We start from the raw sequence: 18,040 nt of genomic DNA, 5'->3' as shown, positions 1-18,040 counted from the left end.
GGGCGACAGGGAGAAATCCAGAGAAACGGGGGGAGGGAGCCAGAGACAGGCAGACAGAGAGGGGGAGAGACGGATAAAGGGGAAGGAGGAGAACAAGAAGGAAGGAGAGGAAAGGGGGGAGAGAAGGAGAGAGAAAAGGGGAGAGAGGGTACGAGGGGAAGAGGGCGGGAGGGAGGCAGGTACAGTCCTCTGTGGGTGACTGGTTCGTCAGGCTACAGAACATCTTCCAACAGCTCAGTGAACCAAATGGCATCTATCCTTGCTAAGATTTAGCTGTAGGATGGAACTTTTTATACAAGTGACGTGTCCAACACCAGGAAATGTCAAGGTCTGAATGTGAGAAATGAAAACACTCTGCTGTTGAAGGTTTGGACCCGTTCACGCTGGTACACAAATGTGACTGCACTCCCTGCCGCTCTAACGGACACGGTGCCTTTCAGACACCTGAGTGTGGCACACGGTTGCTATGGGTGATCTATATTTGTCTCCGTCAGCAAGTGCTGCAGGCCATGGCACCTCACAGCACTCTCTGGATGCTGCACACAGTGGACCATGACTGCTGTGCTGTGGGCAGGGCCCCAAGCTTCTTGGTAGAGCTTCCAGATGGTTCTCCAGCAGAGAACGTGTTGGGGGCGGGGGGGAAGGCTGCTCGTGTGGCTACATGACATCAACCCAGAGCTGAGGACCAGGGCCTGCACAATGGCACCTCCACATGAGCCACATTTGGGGACAGTGCTGCAGTCAGCACCAGGGCCCAGGGACCCACCAGCCTCTTCCAGGCGACAGAACACAGGACCTGTGAAGTTACGTGGTATGTGCTCCTGCCTCCCAGGGACAGGTGTCTGACAGCAAGCAGAAGACCGTGTGGGGAAGACCATGCAGTGTGGCTGCTGGTGGGTTGGGCCTGGAGCTAGGACATCATATGAAAAGAACGTGGAGATGAAGAGCTTAGGGACCTTCCAACCGTATGATGGTTTGTGAGTGGCAGGTGCTCAGTAGAAACCATCCCCTGGGAGTTTCCTGGGCTGGTCATGCGTGATAGGATCCTCTCTCATGTTGTGAAGGTGAACCACAGCATGTGGTCAGCTGTGACACCCAGGGACCACTGGCACTCTTGTGTGGATAGTTGATGACAAGGATGCAGCCTTGTCATAGTCTCAAGGAGCATCTACACTTGGTCTTTGTTCAGACTCTGGGCACACAGCTCCTGAAACCCCTGGAACCTTGGTACAGTGATGGTAGTGGTATTGGGGGAAGGGATATTCTGTTATCCACAACAAATCCACACTGACGATGGCACTTGTGGGGTGAGGCTGGTCACAGAGGTGCCTGGCATGAGCTTTCTGCTCACCAGACCCCAGAGCCAGTGTTGGGAGCTGGCCACCATCACCAATCCCAGTAGTGAGGTCTTTAGTCATGCCCACACAGTGAGTCACTACAACTTAGACCAGGACATCCGAGCTTCAGGGTCAGTGACTCAGGGGACCAGAGAGACCACATCTCTTTGTTTGGCCTTTGGCCTATTGTGAAATGTTGCTTCCCAACAAAATGTCCCTGAGCTCTGTGATGTGACCTGCATGTCATTGGACTGAACATGGCCGCGGGAAGCCCCGCTCATAGCCAAACTGGAAAGAGGGTAGGGAACACCCGGGACTTGCTGCTTGTAATGACAGGTTATCTGGTGTGGGGCTGTATCTCTGGACACTGTTGAGGCTATGGTCTCTGAGAGCTCAAGGGCCACAGTTTAGCCCATCTGTAAGCATTGATCCCACATGGCCTGGCCTGGCCTGGCTCACAGGCATAGCCGCACCCTCTCTGTCTGCCCATATCCCTGTAGGGCTGAGGTGCAGAACCTGCCCTTGATAGGTTTTGCCTGAAGCCAACCAGGCCTTCCCCCGACTCAGCCTGCTTTGCTGCCTGTGAACTGCATCACCCAAAACACTGGTAGAGACACCCACATGGACAGTCAGCACACATGATGTCAGTTCTAACCAGAAAGCTGGCCTCCTGCTCGGCTGGATGCTAACTGTGGGAGCCTGGGGAGACAGCTCTGAGACTGTGTGGCACCCCACTGAGGAGAGACCATCCCATCCTGTCCTGAGGGCCCTCTCTCTATTACCTTCTCACACCCCAGCCCATCACTTGGGTCTGGCTCTGTCGCAAGGCCAGTCATGCCCAGCTCTGGTCTAGGCGCTAGTAGCCTCTTCACTGATGTTGGAGCCTGGACAGGCTCTCTCTTCACGGCCACTGTGCCATGCCTAGGCTAATCCTTAACCAGGAAGAACATCTCTAGGCTGGCTAGTGGCATACCCTGTCCGCTAGCTGCATCTAAACAGAACATCAGCACAGTGTCAACCTGACCCATAAGGCGAAGGGACTACCTTCTCCCACGTGGCCTCTCATAGTCCAAAGCAGCCAGTAAGTGCAGGAACCTTCACAACCCACCCTCACCGCTGGGTCAGAGTGCAGCCATGGGCATGAGGCTTCTGTGGATGTGATGTGATCCCTGCCTCACCTGTTTGGCCAAGCCCTGGGGAAGGGGACAGGGATCCTGCGATGCTTCAGAGCTCCTGAGTAAGTGGGCCCAGGCTTACAGTGAGATGCACAATGCAGGAGGTGTGCATGAAAGCACAGGCTCCAGTGTGTGGCTGTTCTGCAGGGCAGGCCTCATGTGGCTTTGTGTCCGGGAGACATTAGTTCTGTGAACTCTGTATCCAGGTGGTTCCTGGACTTGTCAGCGCTAACCTGCAGGTGACCTGTATCCTGTGTGGGTGTGGGGCCATCTTAGTGAGATGCTGCTGCCTGATGGACAGGGGGAGCCCAGGCTTCATGGACTGGGTATCTGAGCCCTGTCCTCTGTGCATGGCCTGTTAGTGTAAATAGCTCATTGCATGAAGCCAGCTACTCATTCTATGGCTGATCTCCTGTTACTGCAAGGCTGAACGTGCATTCTCTCTGGCTCTTACAGAAGGTGGCGACCCCCCAGCCCCTATAGGAATGAGAAAACTGTGGGCCCCCAGCCAAGTAGAGTCTGGGATAGATAAGGATGATGGCATGGGCACTACCCTTGAGACCTTAAAAAGTAAAGGCTAGACATCTTGGTTAAGCACAAGCGGACGGTGTAACCCTCCAGCTGACTAACAGGGAAAAGCATGCCAGAGGTGCAGTAGCCAGGGGGCCTATGTGTCTAGACTCAGCACTGCAGTATATGACAAAGGGTGAGACTGGTCCCCACAGCTCTCAATGGAGAGAATCAGTGACTAACTTCTGCTTTCCAGCACTGGGCAGTGCGGGCTGGGGCAGGGAGAAGGAGGGGGCGTGAGACACAAGCAGGACCTTCAGCTCTCCTGGCATGGGGTGATGGGCAGATGGACATCACCATGATGTCGCGTGCCCTTGGATTAACTGCAGGGTGAAGCTGTCCCTACCTGCATCCCAAACACAAGTGCATGGGCCTGTTTTGAGGAATGGAGGCTTGGGCCAAGGGTTTGGGCTGTCCTGGTGTCCACGACAACTGTTTTTGGGAAGCCTAGCACAGCATGGAGTATGGGTATCCTTACCCTGTCCCCGTAGGAGAGACACAGCCAGAGCTGCAGGTCCCAGGATGGGTCTAGCCTAGCCTGGAGTAAGGGGCCTGGGCAGGGAACCAGGTAACTAGAAGAACCAGCCCAGCAGGAGGGAGACACTCTATAAGCCACCTGGTGACCTATCTCTGCCCCAGAGAAAAGGAGGAATGAAGGGACCTCTGGGAGCAGCAAGATAGATATGTCAGCCACAGCCAGATCTGTGCTCACCTCATAGTGGAAGTCCATGCAGGTCAGGTCCAGCCAGCACTTGTCCCCACGGATCTTGATTAGGCCCTGCAGAGGCAAGACAGAGGAGAGCATCAGGCATGGGCTGGCCACTAAGATGCAAGGACCTCAAACAGGATTTACTTCTCGTCACAAGAAGTGACCCCTCCTCAAAGGCCAGTTGCTGTGCTTCAAGGAATAAGGGAGGGGCCTATTTCCTGCGGGAAGTATTCCAAGAGGTAAAATCCAAACAGCTGTGTGGTGAGCGCATACAGGCTCCTTCAGAGGACTAAAAGCCAACATGCTCGCAGCAGGAATGGTGTCCTCTATACAGTCAGGGCCTCTGTGTTCTTTTGGAAGGTATGTTGGGGATACAACCCAGGGCCTCGCCCATTTTAGGCAATCACTAGGCTGCACCCATGTACTTTCTTTAAAACCATTTTTTAGGGAGTTAGGGAGATAGCTCATTTAGTAAACTGTTTGCTGGACAAATACGAGGACTTGAGTTCAATGCTCAAAATCCATATAAAAAGCTGGCCAATGGTGGTACACATTTATAATCCCAGTGCCGGGGAAGTGGAGACGTATGGATGCTGGCCACCCAGGTTGGCCTACTTGGTGAGCTTCAAGCCAGTGAGAGATCCTGTTGCAAAGGAGGTAGATGGCATTCCTGAGGCTGACGACGCTCATGGTTGCCCTATGGTTTGTGTAACCTCACACAAATATGAACCTACATGCGCGCGCACACACACACACACACGAGAAAAGCAAATGGGCCAAGGAGAGTATTTACAGTACAAATATTAGAACCTGAAATCAGATCCTCAACATCTACATAAGAAACCTGCATGTGTGGCATCCATCTGCAATGCCAACTCTGAATGACATGGACAGGAGGACCCTGGAGGCTCACTGGCTGGCTAGGTAAAAGATGGTGCAGCGTGACAGAAACACCCCATATCAATCAGCATGTGTCAGCAACACACACACACAACCACACACAAACAGCACAAAGCTATCACAATCACAAAGTTGTGTCTTTAATGAAAGAACTAAAGCCAAAGCTACAGATCTCATACTGCAGATACCCAGATGTCAGCAAGGGAAGACTTGTCACCTGCACCTCAAAAGGTTCAAAAGTTCCCTTGAGAGGTGAAATGAGCTTCAGCATACTCGTGGCTGCTCTTGCTGATGAGCAGTGTGGGCTCAGGCTGGCAGGGTCTCCAGGAGCGGAATGTGCATGGTGAGAATACTGGGCACTGGAGAGAAGTTTCCAGGAGCTTCTGTGAGTCAGATGAGAGCTTAGGCAGAGCCGCCAAGGGTGGGAGTAGCACCCAGCAGTTGGTCCCCATGGCTCTGCCTCAGCTGCCTCCATATTCTGCCTACAGATAGTGCAGGGCCTGTCCACCCTCTCTCAGGGAAGCCAGGGTCAGGTGATTGGCTTGTAAATCAGAAGGGCTATGCCTGAAAGAACTAAAACCGTAGCTTGAGATACAGAGATTCAACTCCAAATTCTGTCACTGCCACGCTAGCTGAGAGAGAAAATGAGGAAACGGCCTCTGAGATGGTGGTTCCTGTAGCTACAATTGTCCCAGGAAAGTTCCTTTGGCTCCATCTACCACTATGTATTCATCTACCCACCATACGTTTATATATAATCCATCCATCTTCCATCATCCACCATCATCGATCCTTCTACTCACTATCTACTCACTCTCTATCACCCATTCACCAACCATTTATCCTCCATCTATCTAACCCATCACCCATGTACCCACCACTTACCTTTCATCCAACCCACCCACCCACCTGTCTATCCATCCATCCACTCATCCATCCATTCATCTGTCCATCCATCCATCTACCCACCCACCCATCTATTCATCCACCCATCCATCCACCCTCCCTTCCATCTACCCACACGGCTAGCTACCCAATATGCATCACTCACTGGTCCATCCCACCATCAATCTACTACAAGCTTGCAGACCTGGGCTGAGTGCCCATGAGTTCCGGGTGGGCATAAAAGAAGACACAATCTAGTACAGGAGAAGAGGTAGGTCCATTAGAGATGCAGAGAAAAAAAGAACAAGAAGGGGTCTTAAGTTGCTATGACAAAGTGGCACAGAGAGGGGACCAAAAGCAACAGAAATGCATTTCTCAGTCTGGGGACTGGACATCCAAAGCGAAGGGGCTGGTGTGGCTGGTTCTATCAAGAGTCCACGTCTGAGCTGTAGACAACTAGCCTCCTGTGACAGCCTCACAGGGCGGACAGCTGGTGAAGGGCTTCTTTCTCTAGGGACCCTTTTCTCAGAGCATTCTCTCTAACAGTCACAATGGTGCCCTCCACAGAGAGACGAGATGAAGCCCCTCTCACTTCATCTCACTAAGGATTGGGATTTGAGCGGGCAAGTATATGGGGTGACAGAGGCAGCCTGAGGGAAGGGTGTGCTGGCTAGCTTTATGCTAATGTGATACAATTAGCATCATTTTGAAAGAAGCTACCTCAACTGAGAAAATTCCTTCACCAGGTTGGCCTGTGGGCAAGCCTGTGGTGCATTTCCTTGGCTGATGATTGATATGGCAGTGCCCTCTGTGGGCTGGTGGCCCTGGGTACTATGAGAAAGCAGACTAAGCAAGCCTACAGTAAGCAACACTCCTCCATAGTTCCTGCATCAATTCTTGTCGCCTTGGTTCCTTCCCTGCTTGGACCACTACCTCCAAGTGTAAGACGAAATAAACCTTTTCTGTAAGTTGCTTTTGGTCATGGTGGTTTATCCTAGAAATTGAAATCCTAACTGTGACAGAGTGGTGTCCCTGGAGAGGCTAGGGACTGGCCCAGAAGGAACGGGAGAGTGGCCTGCAGTGGGTGGGAGTGGGTGGGAGGTTTGCCCAGAGCAGAGAGAAAAGTGAGAAGCCAACACAGGGTGCCAGGAGGTCATTGGTGGGAGTGGGAGGTTCACTAGAGACAGCAGGTAGTATTTGTTACAGTGTACAAGGCTGCTCAGTAACCCCACAAGAATGGGCCACCAGATCTCTCGGCGAGGCTGGGATTGCTGTCCACTAGCCGAATGGGTTAGTCTAGGCCTCCTGACAGGTGTTCTAATGAAAGCTGGCACACTGAAGTCAAGCCAAACAGCACCGTCTCAGACACGCTGAGGTCAACACAAATGACCTTCTCACACTGGGAGCATATAAGGCAGCTGAGGATCTCAATAGGGCCTAGCGGCATGTACATTGCATGTTTGGGCCTCTGGCTGCTGTGGAGTCAGCAATGGCTTCTGCAGCCACCCAAGCAAGGTAGCCTAGGCAGTGTGGGGTTGTTAAGCAGTACATCTGACTATGAAAGTCAAAAGGGGCCATGGCCACATAGAGATGCCGGCCCCAAGTGTAGCCACTGACACCTAGGAGACAGGGCCAAGTGATCATGAGGGTGTGGGGACTACATAGCCAGCACCTATGGGAACATGTGAGTACTCACACCAGGGCTACAAGTGACGCATGTGACACCACCTAATGGATGCTGGTTCGTGAAAGCTGGTTTTAGAGGGAGCACTCTGTTCAGAAGCAACGTCTCCAGGGTGTCATAGGCCCCACAGGGCTCCCAGCGATCCTGAACGCCACAGGGGAGCTGTGCACACTGCCGGGAGTTGAACTGTGCTCTGCCTCCTGGGAACACTCTATTTAAAGCCTCGTTTGGAGGAGTTACTCAGACAACCAAGTTGCCTCTTGGGAAACAAAAACACTCAGACTGTAAGTCCCGGGGGAACAGAGTCCGGTGGAATTCCCCTCCTGTAGAGCCATGATCACACGAACACAGTACAACTGGACAGTTCTGTCGGCCCAGCGCCTGAACACTCCCAGCTCTGCAGAGCTCTATTCTGTGTGTCCACCAAGTGGAACCATGGGCTGCTGACACAACATACCTAAATGAGCAGGGTGGTGAGCGCCACCGTCAGGGATAACCCTGATGTCGGTGAGCTGCATGATGCTCTGTATCCCTCAGAACCTGAGGGGGGGGGAGGCTCTTTGGAGATTCACACCAGGAAGGGAAGAAAAAAAACAAAATAATTAAAATGTCACTCAAACTCAAAGCTGAGATGAGACACTTAGAAACCTGAGGCATTCCTCAGGAGCGGAGGGCGTTCGGGCTCCTCCCATCCACTCGCTCCTGCTGCACATGTCAGACTTCCCACGGGTCTTTCTTTCAGAGTGTCAGAGGAACAAAGCCTTCTTTGAGCCTTTTTCAGCCCAAAATTAATTTAGGAAAAAAAAAAATGGCACAGACGGGTCTTAGCATGCCAGACCTAACGGGAGCTGAGTGACCTTCAGTCTCCGGCGACCCTCTTGCTCTCGGCCTGGGAAAGAACATGATGGCGCTGGGATGTCCCTCGCTGATGGAAGATACCTTGGTCTCACAGTGAGTGGGGACGAGTGTGTTCCTGTCCAGAAGCAATTCTGCTTCTTAAAAACTCCCACTGGAACATTATGATGGGCGGATCTGGGCCCAGGGGTCCTGCTCAAACTATGGCACCAGCCAAGGACAATACGGGAAGTAAACTTCAAACCCCTACCCAGATCTAGCCAATGGACAGGACATTCTCCACAGTTGAGTGGAGAGTGGGGACTGACTTTCATACGAACTCTGGTACCCCATATTTAACCATGTCCCCTGGATGGGGACGCCTGGTAGCACTCAGAGGAAAGATAGCAGGCTACCAAGAAGAGACTTGATACCCTATGAGCATATACAGGGGGAGGAGGTCCCCCTCAGTCACAGTCATAGGGGAGGGGAGTAAGGGGAGAATGGGAGGGAGGGAGGAATGGGAGGATACAAAGGATGGGATAACAATTGAGATATAATATGAATAAATTAATAAAATATACTTAAAACAAACAAACAAAAAACTCCCACTGGGCCATGGAAGCCACCGTACTGGAAAGGCCATGCCATGAATCTGCTTTGGATGCCTATCTGTCTGGCTTGGTATAAGAGGCCTGTGGCCTGAAGGAGGCTGAGGTCCCTTTGTACCCCTTCAAGGGCTTGATGGGGGTCTAGAGCTATGTTGACATCTCAGAGGCAACTAGGAATGAGGCTCTGGGCATCAGGCAGGGTCACCTCTCTCTTTCCAGAGCTGAACTCCTGATGGGCATAACTGCAAGTTCTGCAAGCTGTGTTGAGGGTAGACATCACATGCCTGCACTGGAGTGACTGCTGCCCAGCCGATCCCAAGCCCCATCTTATGTGATGTCAGCACGGGCTCTGCAGCTTCCTCAAGGCCCACTTGTTTCCACAGTCCCCGATCCTTGTAGAGCGGCACCCAGCTTTCCTAACTTGGGCCAGAGGCACTCCTGGAAACAGCAGGTTATTGAATGGGCTCCAGGCTGCAGGCCTCTCCTGGCTCGGCTCTAACACACGAAGAGCTGCAACGGAGAGACGGCACTGCCCTGGAGGACAAGCCCAGTGTGTGAAACCCTTTGGTGAACCGAGAGCAAGCCCAGTGCGGGGCACTCTAATGACGGTGCCCTGGGCTCTGCACTGTGAGGACAAAGCTTTCCCCTTGCAAACACTGCTCAGGGTGTGTACTGGGGTGATTTGGGATAGGAGGGACCTGGGGCACAGTGATCACCTGGCACTTCCAGGCTGGAAAGGAACTCCCACAAGCATCAGGGGGACCATCTGTTCGCCTAAGAACCGAGAAAATGCAGCCTCCAAGCAAACGGCTACATGCCACCAGGTTGCCTGTGTGTGTGTGTGTGTGTGTGTGTGTGTGTGTGCGCGCCTCTGTGTGTGTGCCTGTAGTGGGGAGGAGTAGGGGGAATGGGTATGACAGATGGGCCCAGCATACAGTCCCTAGGCGATGGAGACAGGTGCGCTAAAAGCTTCGGTTTTAAAGCTCAGGGCAGCACAGAGCTGAGCACAGCCTGGAGTTTTATATTTTGAGAACCTTCAGCAAAGACCTGGTTCAAAATAACAGAGACAGCGCCTGCATGTATGATCTGAGCTACCCTGGCATGGCCAGCTCAGGCCGGAGCCAGAGTACACTGAGCCCTGGACACCTGAGGCCTCACGGTATGGTTTCACCAAAACACCACTACCACACACCTCAGGCTGACTCCTGAGCTAAGCGATTAACTAGGAGATGTGTGTGAAAGTGGTAACAATTTCCACTACAGCTTGTTACCTTCAAAGTGTAGACCCTGCATAAACACCTAGGACAATCTGCCTCTCGGTAAAAACATCATTTTCCCTTCTGGAAGCTGCAGGAGTCTCCTAGCTACTAATCCCCACAGAGTCACTAGTTTCCCTGATGACTCTCAAGCAACGTGTGAGTCAACAGCATCCTGCCACCTGCATTCACATGGTTTGTACACGTGTGCATGAAGGACACAGCCAGGTGCAAAAAAAAAAAAAGCACTTAAGAAAAGAAATCTGTAGAGCTGTGAGGTTTCTGCACCTTTGATGGTACCAAGAGCAGATGAGAGGGTTCTGAAAGGCCCTCGGCCGTGCTTGGCTATGATGCTTTTTTTTCTTTTAAGCCTCTGAGGGTAAGGGGCTGTGTGAGACAAATAGCTGGTGAATGGGGACCTGAAGAGGCTGCCAGGGGCCAGCCTGGGACAGCTACATGAGAGGCCTACAATTGGGGATCAAAGGTCATGACACAGCAGACATGGGGTCCAAAGATTCCTGTGATGTCTCTGAGCAGAGTCAGAGGTCAGTCCTTCTGCGTGTCCTGGGGGCTGATGGGGCAGGCAGGAAGAAAGCCCCCTTTCTCTAGCTCTGCCCACGCTAATGCAATAAAGCCAATTAGAATGATTGCTCTCATTTCAGAGTTAGGATGCCCAGGACGAGGGAAATGGCAGGGACATCCGTTGCATTCTGTCTTCACAGGCACACTCTGCATTCCAGCATTTATTTCATTACATTTAATATGATTTTACCAGCGGCACTCCAACTCTGAGAAAGACCCGGCAACTTCAAAGCCTGTTTTTGTCTTGGCTGTTTAGCACCCGCTCTTCTCTGCTACCGATGTCTCCACGCAGCGCACTAGCTGTTCAGAGCCGCCCACGGGCCCACACTTCCGTGGCCTGAGCATCATCTCCTGAAGCATCCTGGGGGCGGTGCACGCTAACATGGAAACTGCTTTTAAAATTATCCTGGTTCATCCCGTTCGGAACAGTCACCGGGCCTGTTGACATAAGCACAGGCAGCCTCCCGGCTAGTGGGGACTTGGCTCTGCAGCAGTCTCGGAGTTCCCACTTCCTGACAACCAGGGGCTGCAGTCTGAGTGGCTCTGCTCTGAAGCAGCCATGAGCAGAAACAAACTTCCTTCCACTTGAAAAATGACCTGCAAGAAAATGTCTCGGGGTTCCTCTGTATGCTGTGCATCTAGCCCACAAGCATGGTCTGCAGGCACTCCACTTAGCCCAGCTAAAGCCCCACACTATACCCTGTCTAGGGAGAATGGGCAGTACCCAGGGATGACCAGGTGCTTCTGGGTATCTCCATGGCTGCTGTCCACTCCTGGGATCTGTTGGCTTTTTTTGTGGCAGCCGCTGAGTAAGCTCTTGGATCAGGCTGGGCACCATTTAGGACATTCTAGACACATTGCAGGCAGCCCTGGGGGCCATCTCTTGCCTCCCCACCAGGAACTGCTCTATGGGCAACCTTATCGGCTGGCTCCTTCCTCCCAGAATGTATTTCCCGGTCACCTCTCAGAGGCACCTGACTACATCCCCTCCCACTCACTGCCCAGGCCTTCTCTGGCCTCTCTGCTCTTTGCTGAGTGGTCTTGGCCCTGAGAGGTCCTCTATGGCCCCAAGTCCCACGTGGCATCAGACTTCTTAGGTGCTGCTACCGGACAAGAACCATGGCCATCCTCAAGGCAGTATCTGCCGTGCCATTTCATGCAGGCACAGCTGCCCTTCTGAATGCTGCTCAAGTCCTCTGCCCGGCAGCCAGCACATCTCCTTCCTGCTCTCTGGACACACTCATTCATCACCACAAGGCATGCGGTTGCCGTGGCTGCATCTCACAGCATCCTGTGTATGAGCGCGTGTGGGTACCTGCTCTGGTGACAGATGGCTGTGCTATCACATACATGAAACACATGTACACGTCTGACTTCTGACACAGGCAGTCTGAATCCTGCAGTCTGACGGGATGCGGGCATTTCCCTCCTCACAAAAGTGTCCGATTCCTTCTTGTCCGTTTCATACCCTACCCATGACAAGGCATCACAGTCTAGTTCAATGATCCTACCTGGGCAGGAAGTCGCCTGAAGGGACACTTGCTCCAGGAGCTCCCTGTCTGCCGGCCGCTGTATACTGTAGATGTGAGTGGTACCCATGCAGCTACCTTCCTTGGTATGTTGCTCTGCTCTGTTGTAATATCTGCTTTGGTTCCTAGAAGAGTGACACATGGGCTGGAGAGATGGCTCAGAGGTTAAGAGCACCGACCGCTCTTCCAAAGGTCATGAGTTCAATTTCTAGCAACCACATGGTGGTTCACAACCATCTATAATGAGATCTGGTGTCCTCTTCTGGTTTGCAGGCAGGATATTGTATACATAATAAATTTAAAAAAAAAAAATCTTTTTTTTTTTTTTTTTGGTTTTTCGAGACAGGGTTTCTCTATGTAGCCTTGGCTGTCCTGGACTCGCTTTGTAGACCAGGCTGGCCTCGAACTCACAGCAATCCGCCTGCCTCTGCCTCCCGAGTGCTGGGATTAAAGGCGTGCGCCACCACGCCCGGCTCAAATAAAGAAATCTTTTTTTAAAAAAGTGACACATGGAGGTCTCTAGCATCTAGCCACTCTGGGTAAAACTCCAGGATACCTGCAGCTCTGGGCCCAGAAGACACATTATTAGGGGTACAATGGCTGTCCAAGGGCAGCTACACATCTCCTGAGTCAGGAATTTCTGTCACAGGTCCCCAGCAATAGACACTGCCATGCTGTTCTTATCCTTTCTGAAAGGCGTGGTCTCCCTTGGCTTCCCACAGGTGAATCTTGTCCCTTCCTTGTACCTACCCTCATTTCTATGGTTGCAATGTGTGCTCTACATGTTGCATGTCAAAACTGTGAAAAAGGGTTTCCCAGCCTGTGATTTGCCTACTTGCGTTTCCGGGGGTCTTTTAGGACAATGAAGTATAGCTTCTCAACATTTTTCTTTAATGGCTATCTGCAACCATTCGGCACTGTGTGTAAGCCACAGCTCTGTCTGCCCTCATCTCACAGTGAGCTGCACCACTTGGCACTGTGTGTAAGCCACAGCTCTGTCTGCCCTCATCTCACAGTGAGCTGCAATGTGCTCGTGAAGAGCAGGGGACGAGGCCTGCGCCTGGACTCTGCTCATCCACTGATGGGGTTTTTTCCAGCGTGGTTTTTCCATACTTCAGCTCTGAGGTGAGCTCTAAAATCAGCTCGACCCTCTAACTCTGTTCTTTTTAGAGGAACCTCTGTATTCTCGTCCGCAATTCAGAATCAGTCAGTTTCTTGAATCTGTCTTGTCAGGCCTTGAATCTATAGATAAAGCTGGGCAAGCCAGATGCAAGGCTGAATCCTTCTGATCCATGCACACGGTCCGTTTCTCCATTTATCTTTGAAATTTCTTTCAGCCACATTTTACAGCTTTTGGGACATACACTTATGTATCCTTGAACAGATTTACTGAGTCCTTTGAGGGGCTTTGATGCAACAGATAAAACTCCCACATTTTTCTTGTGTAATGGCTGTGAAACATTTGGCTGGAGAGATGGCTCAGTGGTTAAGTTGCTTTTCCAGGGGACAGGGGTTCAATTCCTAGCACCCACCTGTAACTCCATTCTGGGATCTGATACCCCTCTTCTGGCTTTCTCCAGCATTGCACATGCACAGCACACAGGCACATATGCAGGTAGAACACCCATATATAAAATAAAAATATCTTTTTTTCTCCCTGAGACAGGGTCTCTCTGTGTAGCCTTGGCTGTCCTGGACTCACTTTGTAGACCAGGTGGGCCTCGAACTCACAGCAACCCACCTGCCTCTGCCTCCTGAGTGTTGGGATTAAAGGCGTGCGCCACCACGCCTGGCTATAAAAATATCTTAAAAAACAAACCATATCATGTTAATCTTGCATCCTAGAACCTCACATGTATGTTAACAGTTGCTTTTTGGATTCCTTTTCTTCCTTCTCTCCCCTCCCCTCCCCTCCTTCCTCCTGAGTGGTTGAGGGGCAGGGGAGTACGGGAGCAGGGTCTCACGTAGCCCCTCCTGGGCTTGAACCACACACGTAGTTGCAGAAGCTCTTGAACTCCTGACTCACCCCTGCACCCCCTGAGTGCCGGGAACACAGCTGTGCACCACCACACTCAGTTTTTACAACGCACAATCATGCCTGTGGATTACAATTTAATTTCTTTTTATCCAAACTAGATGGCCAATATAGTTTGGAGGACACGATTCTGACCTCATACACAATTGTATGCTTTCTCGTTTGTTTGTGCTTTAAGACAGGGTTTCTCTGTGTAGCCCTGGCTCTCGTGAAACTCGTTCTGTAGACCAGGCTGGTCTCAAACTCACAGAGATCCACCTGCCTCTGCCTCCGAAGTGCTGGGTTAAAGGAATGTGCCACGGCTTTATTTCTGCTTAAGACAGGGTCTCTGTATATAGCCTAGGCTCGGCCTCCTGGGTGCCGGGGTTACAGGCAAGCTGCGGTTTTGTACTGATTGAAGAACCTTTATCTGTTGTGGTGATAAATGGTCCCTTATCCCTATTTTGTTACTGTTCCAAATGGCATGAACTGGTTTTCCAAGGTCGGCCAGCCTTGCACCCCCCCAAGATGAACCTGTGCCTTTTATTTAAGATCCCTGGGCTCCGGTCTTTACTTCTACAGGTCTTCATTAGGTCTGGGGTCGCTGCTATGCTGGTTGCACAAGGCACTTGGGGGCCATTCCTTCTCCAGTGTTCTCAGAAGCTTCAGTGGAGGACTGCTGCTATTTCCTCCTGAAATGTCTGACAGAGTTAACCGGTGAAGCCAGCTGGGGTGAGGATTCTTTCTGGAATAGTTTTTTCCCCCCTCTTTCGATTTCTAATTCAATTTCTTTAACAGACACAAAACTATCCAGGTTTCCTGCTTCCTTCGTCTTGGTTTTGGTGGCTGCACTTGTCAAATAATCTGTCTGTCTCATTTGAGTTGTCAGAGCTGCAGGCCTGAAGCTTCCGTGACATCCCAGGTGACTCCGCAACTGCATTTCAGACACATGTGTCGACCCTGGGGGACGCTCTCTCAGGAAGTCTCCGGTCACGTGCTGGCTGCAGTTCAATTCTGACCTGGAAGGTATTGACCCTGCAGGTTTCTGTCTTTGCTTCAGAGGCTGCAGTTTCCTGTGTGGCGGGGGGTGGGGGTATGGGGTGGTGGGGGGGGGGGGGGGTGGGGTTAAGGCGTATCAGAGGGCCCTACCTGCAGGTGCCGGAGCTAGGGGCAGGCACACAGAGCTGGAGGGCGAGGCAGACACACTTGGGCAGTGGTCAAGACTGTGCCTACTAACAGGTAGAAGCCGAATCTAACTGGGTAGTGTAGGGCCTCATCGCTGTTTTCTATAGCCCGTGAGTTGGGATCGCCTCAGCATGAGACGCAAAAGGCCAGTCCTTACACCATTGCAGATTCTGAGCCTTGGTCTCTCATCCCTCCTTCCAGAATAAATGATGCAAAACACCCCGTTCATCCATGGCAGCTATTCTCATTGCACAGAGAACTGACTCCTTAGCTTATATTTTGTTCCATGGAAATCTAGAGACCTAAATTCTTTGTTGTTGTTTTGAGACAGGGTCTCACCGTGTAGCTCTGGCTGTCCTGGAACTGTCTATAGACCAGGCAGGCCTCAAACGCAGAGATCCACCTGCTTCTGCCTCCCAAGTGCGGGGGTTAACAGTGGATACCGCCAGGCCTGGCTGAGCAATACACTCTTTTTTTTTTCTTTTCCTGAAACAGGGTCGCTCTGTGTAGCCTTGGCTGTCCTGGACTCTCTTTGTAGACAGGCTGGCCTCGAACTCTCACAGAGATCCACCTGCCTCTGCCTCCCGAGTGCTGGGATTAAAGGCGTGCGCCACCGCGCCCATCCCGAGCAATACACTCTTAACTTCCCAAAGAGGAAGCAAACATAAAGAAAACAGTATCAGAGTTAGCACATTATTTATGTGCCATCTATGGAAATGTCACAGTGAGACCCATTATATTGTACAATAAATATATGCTAATTTTAAAGTTAAATATCAAGAAAACTGGCAGAACAAGCTGTTAAAGAACAGCACAGAGACAGGAACTGTGTGGAGACTGGTGCCAACTCGGGACACACTGCAGAGATGCGGCCCAGACGCACGGCCAGGGGTAAGGACAACCTCTCTGTCTCTGTCTGACAAGTCCTTTCGCTTGCTATTTACCAGAGTTGCATGGTCTCTGTCTCGCCTCTACCCTCAGGCCTAGGGCACCTGTGCAGGTGAAGCTCAAAGCAGGGCAGGCTATCCAGGAGGGGAGGCATGTGTGGCGCGCTGAGGAGGGACTGCCACCCACACATGCTCCTTCAAATGGAGGCTGGAGGAGGGAGGTGTACAAAGAGACAGGTTCTTGGCTTTTCTATACTCTCGAGGTCAATGTGAAAACCAAGTGGTTTTCCCTCGGGTAATGTGCAAGCCTGAGAATTCCTAGCAACAAAGATGCTGGCTTGATTCCCAGAATCTCAGTGACGAACACTGCTGGCCTGCCGCTCAGCACAGTTCACTGGGATGGGATAATCAAGGACAGAACTGGTTCCCGAGTTCGTGTGGAAAACCCACCTCTGCCTGATGCTGGGGCTCCACCCCATAGCCCTCAACAAAGAACTGGGGTTGCATTGACAGGCACTCAAAACACTGCTGGGTGAGGCGCATACAAACCTCACTGTAGACACATACACTATCCACCAGACCAAGATCAAGAGGAACAAAAGAATTAAAGAAAACCAAAACCAAAGCATCACTGGAGGTAAATCTACTGCCTTAAACGCTGGCTCGCCACCCAAGCGGCTACTGTTCCCTGAAGCGAGAGAGCCTCCACCTCAGTGTGTCTGAAACTGATGCACCAAGAAAACCATCACAGTCTGCTGGGATGGAGCCATGTGAGACCGCACGACTCCTGCAGTTGAGAGGAAGGGAGGGCAGTGGCTCCACCTTCACCCACCAGAGGCTTGGATGCACACCCACCCACGGGCCACAGCCCCACCCCGTAAGGCCGCCTGGTGTGTGGTAGAGAGGGGCACGCAGCACGGTAACTCTCCACTGGCTCCTGATCCTCACAGAATCCCTCTTGCTAAGAGCTTATCCTGCCCCCTTAGGCTGCCCCTGCCCTGTGTGTAGAAGGGGTCTGGAGTTCGTGGCGGCTGCCATGACTCCCACAGCAGAATGGTTCGCTTGGCTCGAGACAAGCATCTGGGACCTGGGTTCATGGCTGAGGTGAAGAAAAGGCTGTGGCCCTCCAGCAGGTATAGGTGTGCTCTCCTGCAGTAGGTCACCCTGACTGGCCCCTAACACATCTTGATTTCAATGGCACCAAGAACTGAAGAGGAAACAGATTCTTCCCTGTTGTGCTGTAGGGACCAGGTGATGGGAAAAGGCCACGGCTGTGGTTGGTAGAACTTGGCTGAGCTGAAGCTCCTCAGGCACAAGGGACATGGTTTCTTAGGGAATGCATGGACGAATAGGTTTGAGGGGGATTCCTACTCCCCTGAGCTGTCCTTCCTCAGCCATAGGCTGACCTCACTGGGTCTAGAAATGACTCTAGAGCTGCCGCACAGTAAATGGCTTGAGGAGGCAAGGACACACATCCTCACAGCACCTCCCCCCACTGAGACAGCAGACGTCTTCATCACCCAAGAAGGACTCCTGTGTTTCTTCCCATAGACTACCCAAAGAGGCCAGTCAAGACTACCTGCTCTGGAGCCTTTCATGAAAGGACTCTGTGTGTGTGTGTGCGTGCACGTGTGTGTGAGTGACAGTGTGTGTTCGCGCGCGCATGTGTGTGTGTGTGTGACTGTGTGTATATGTGAGGGACAGCACGCGCGTGTGTGTGTGTGTGTGTGTGTGTGCGTGTGCGTGCGTGTGCGTGTGTGTGTTTTCCTTCATGTCAGGCTTCTTTCACTGAGCACAGTCCTAAGGCCACTCACAGATCCTCACATTTGGGTCTGTAACGTCACAGCAGTTTGACTGTCATGGAATCAAGCAGGCTGTTCCC

At 51.9% G+C, this 18,040-nt stretch overlaps 1 protein-coding gene across 2 annotated transcripts in view; it reads right to left on the bottom strand.

The window, feature by feature from the left end:
* Lmf1 (lipase maturation factor 1) overlaps window positions 1-18,040 on the bottom strand; it is a 77,605-nt gene that overhangs the window by 22,440 nt on the left and 37,125 nt on the right. For both annotated transcript variants that reach the window (XM_051167583.1, XM_051167582.1), the window contains one exon: window positions 3,795-3,860. In XM_051167583.1, coding sequence (XP_051023540.1) covers window positions 3,795-3,860 — 66 coding nt within the window. The remainder of the gene's footprint in view (window positions 1-3,794; window positions 3,861-18,040) is intronic.

Source organism: Acomys russatus, chromosome 25 (genome assembly GCF_903995435.1).
Source record: "Acomys russatus chromosome 25, mAcoRus1.1, whole genome shotgun sequence".
NCBI classification, from domain to species: domain Eukaryota; kingdom Metazoa; phylum Chordata; class Mammalia; order Rodentia; family Muridae; genus Acomys; species Acomys russatus.
The sequence above is the reverse complement of the archived record's forward strand: the minus strand, read 5'-3'. Positions and strand labels throughout refer to the sequence as shown.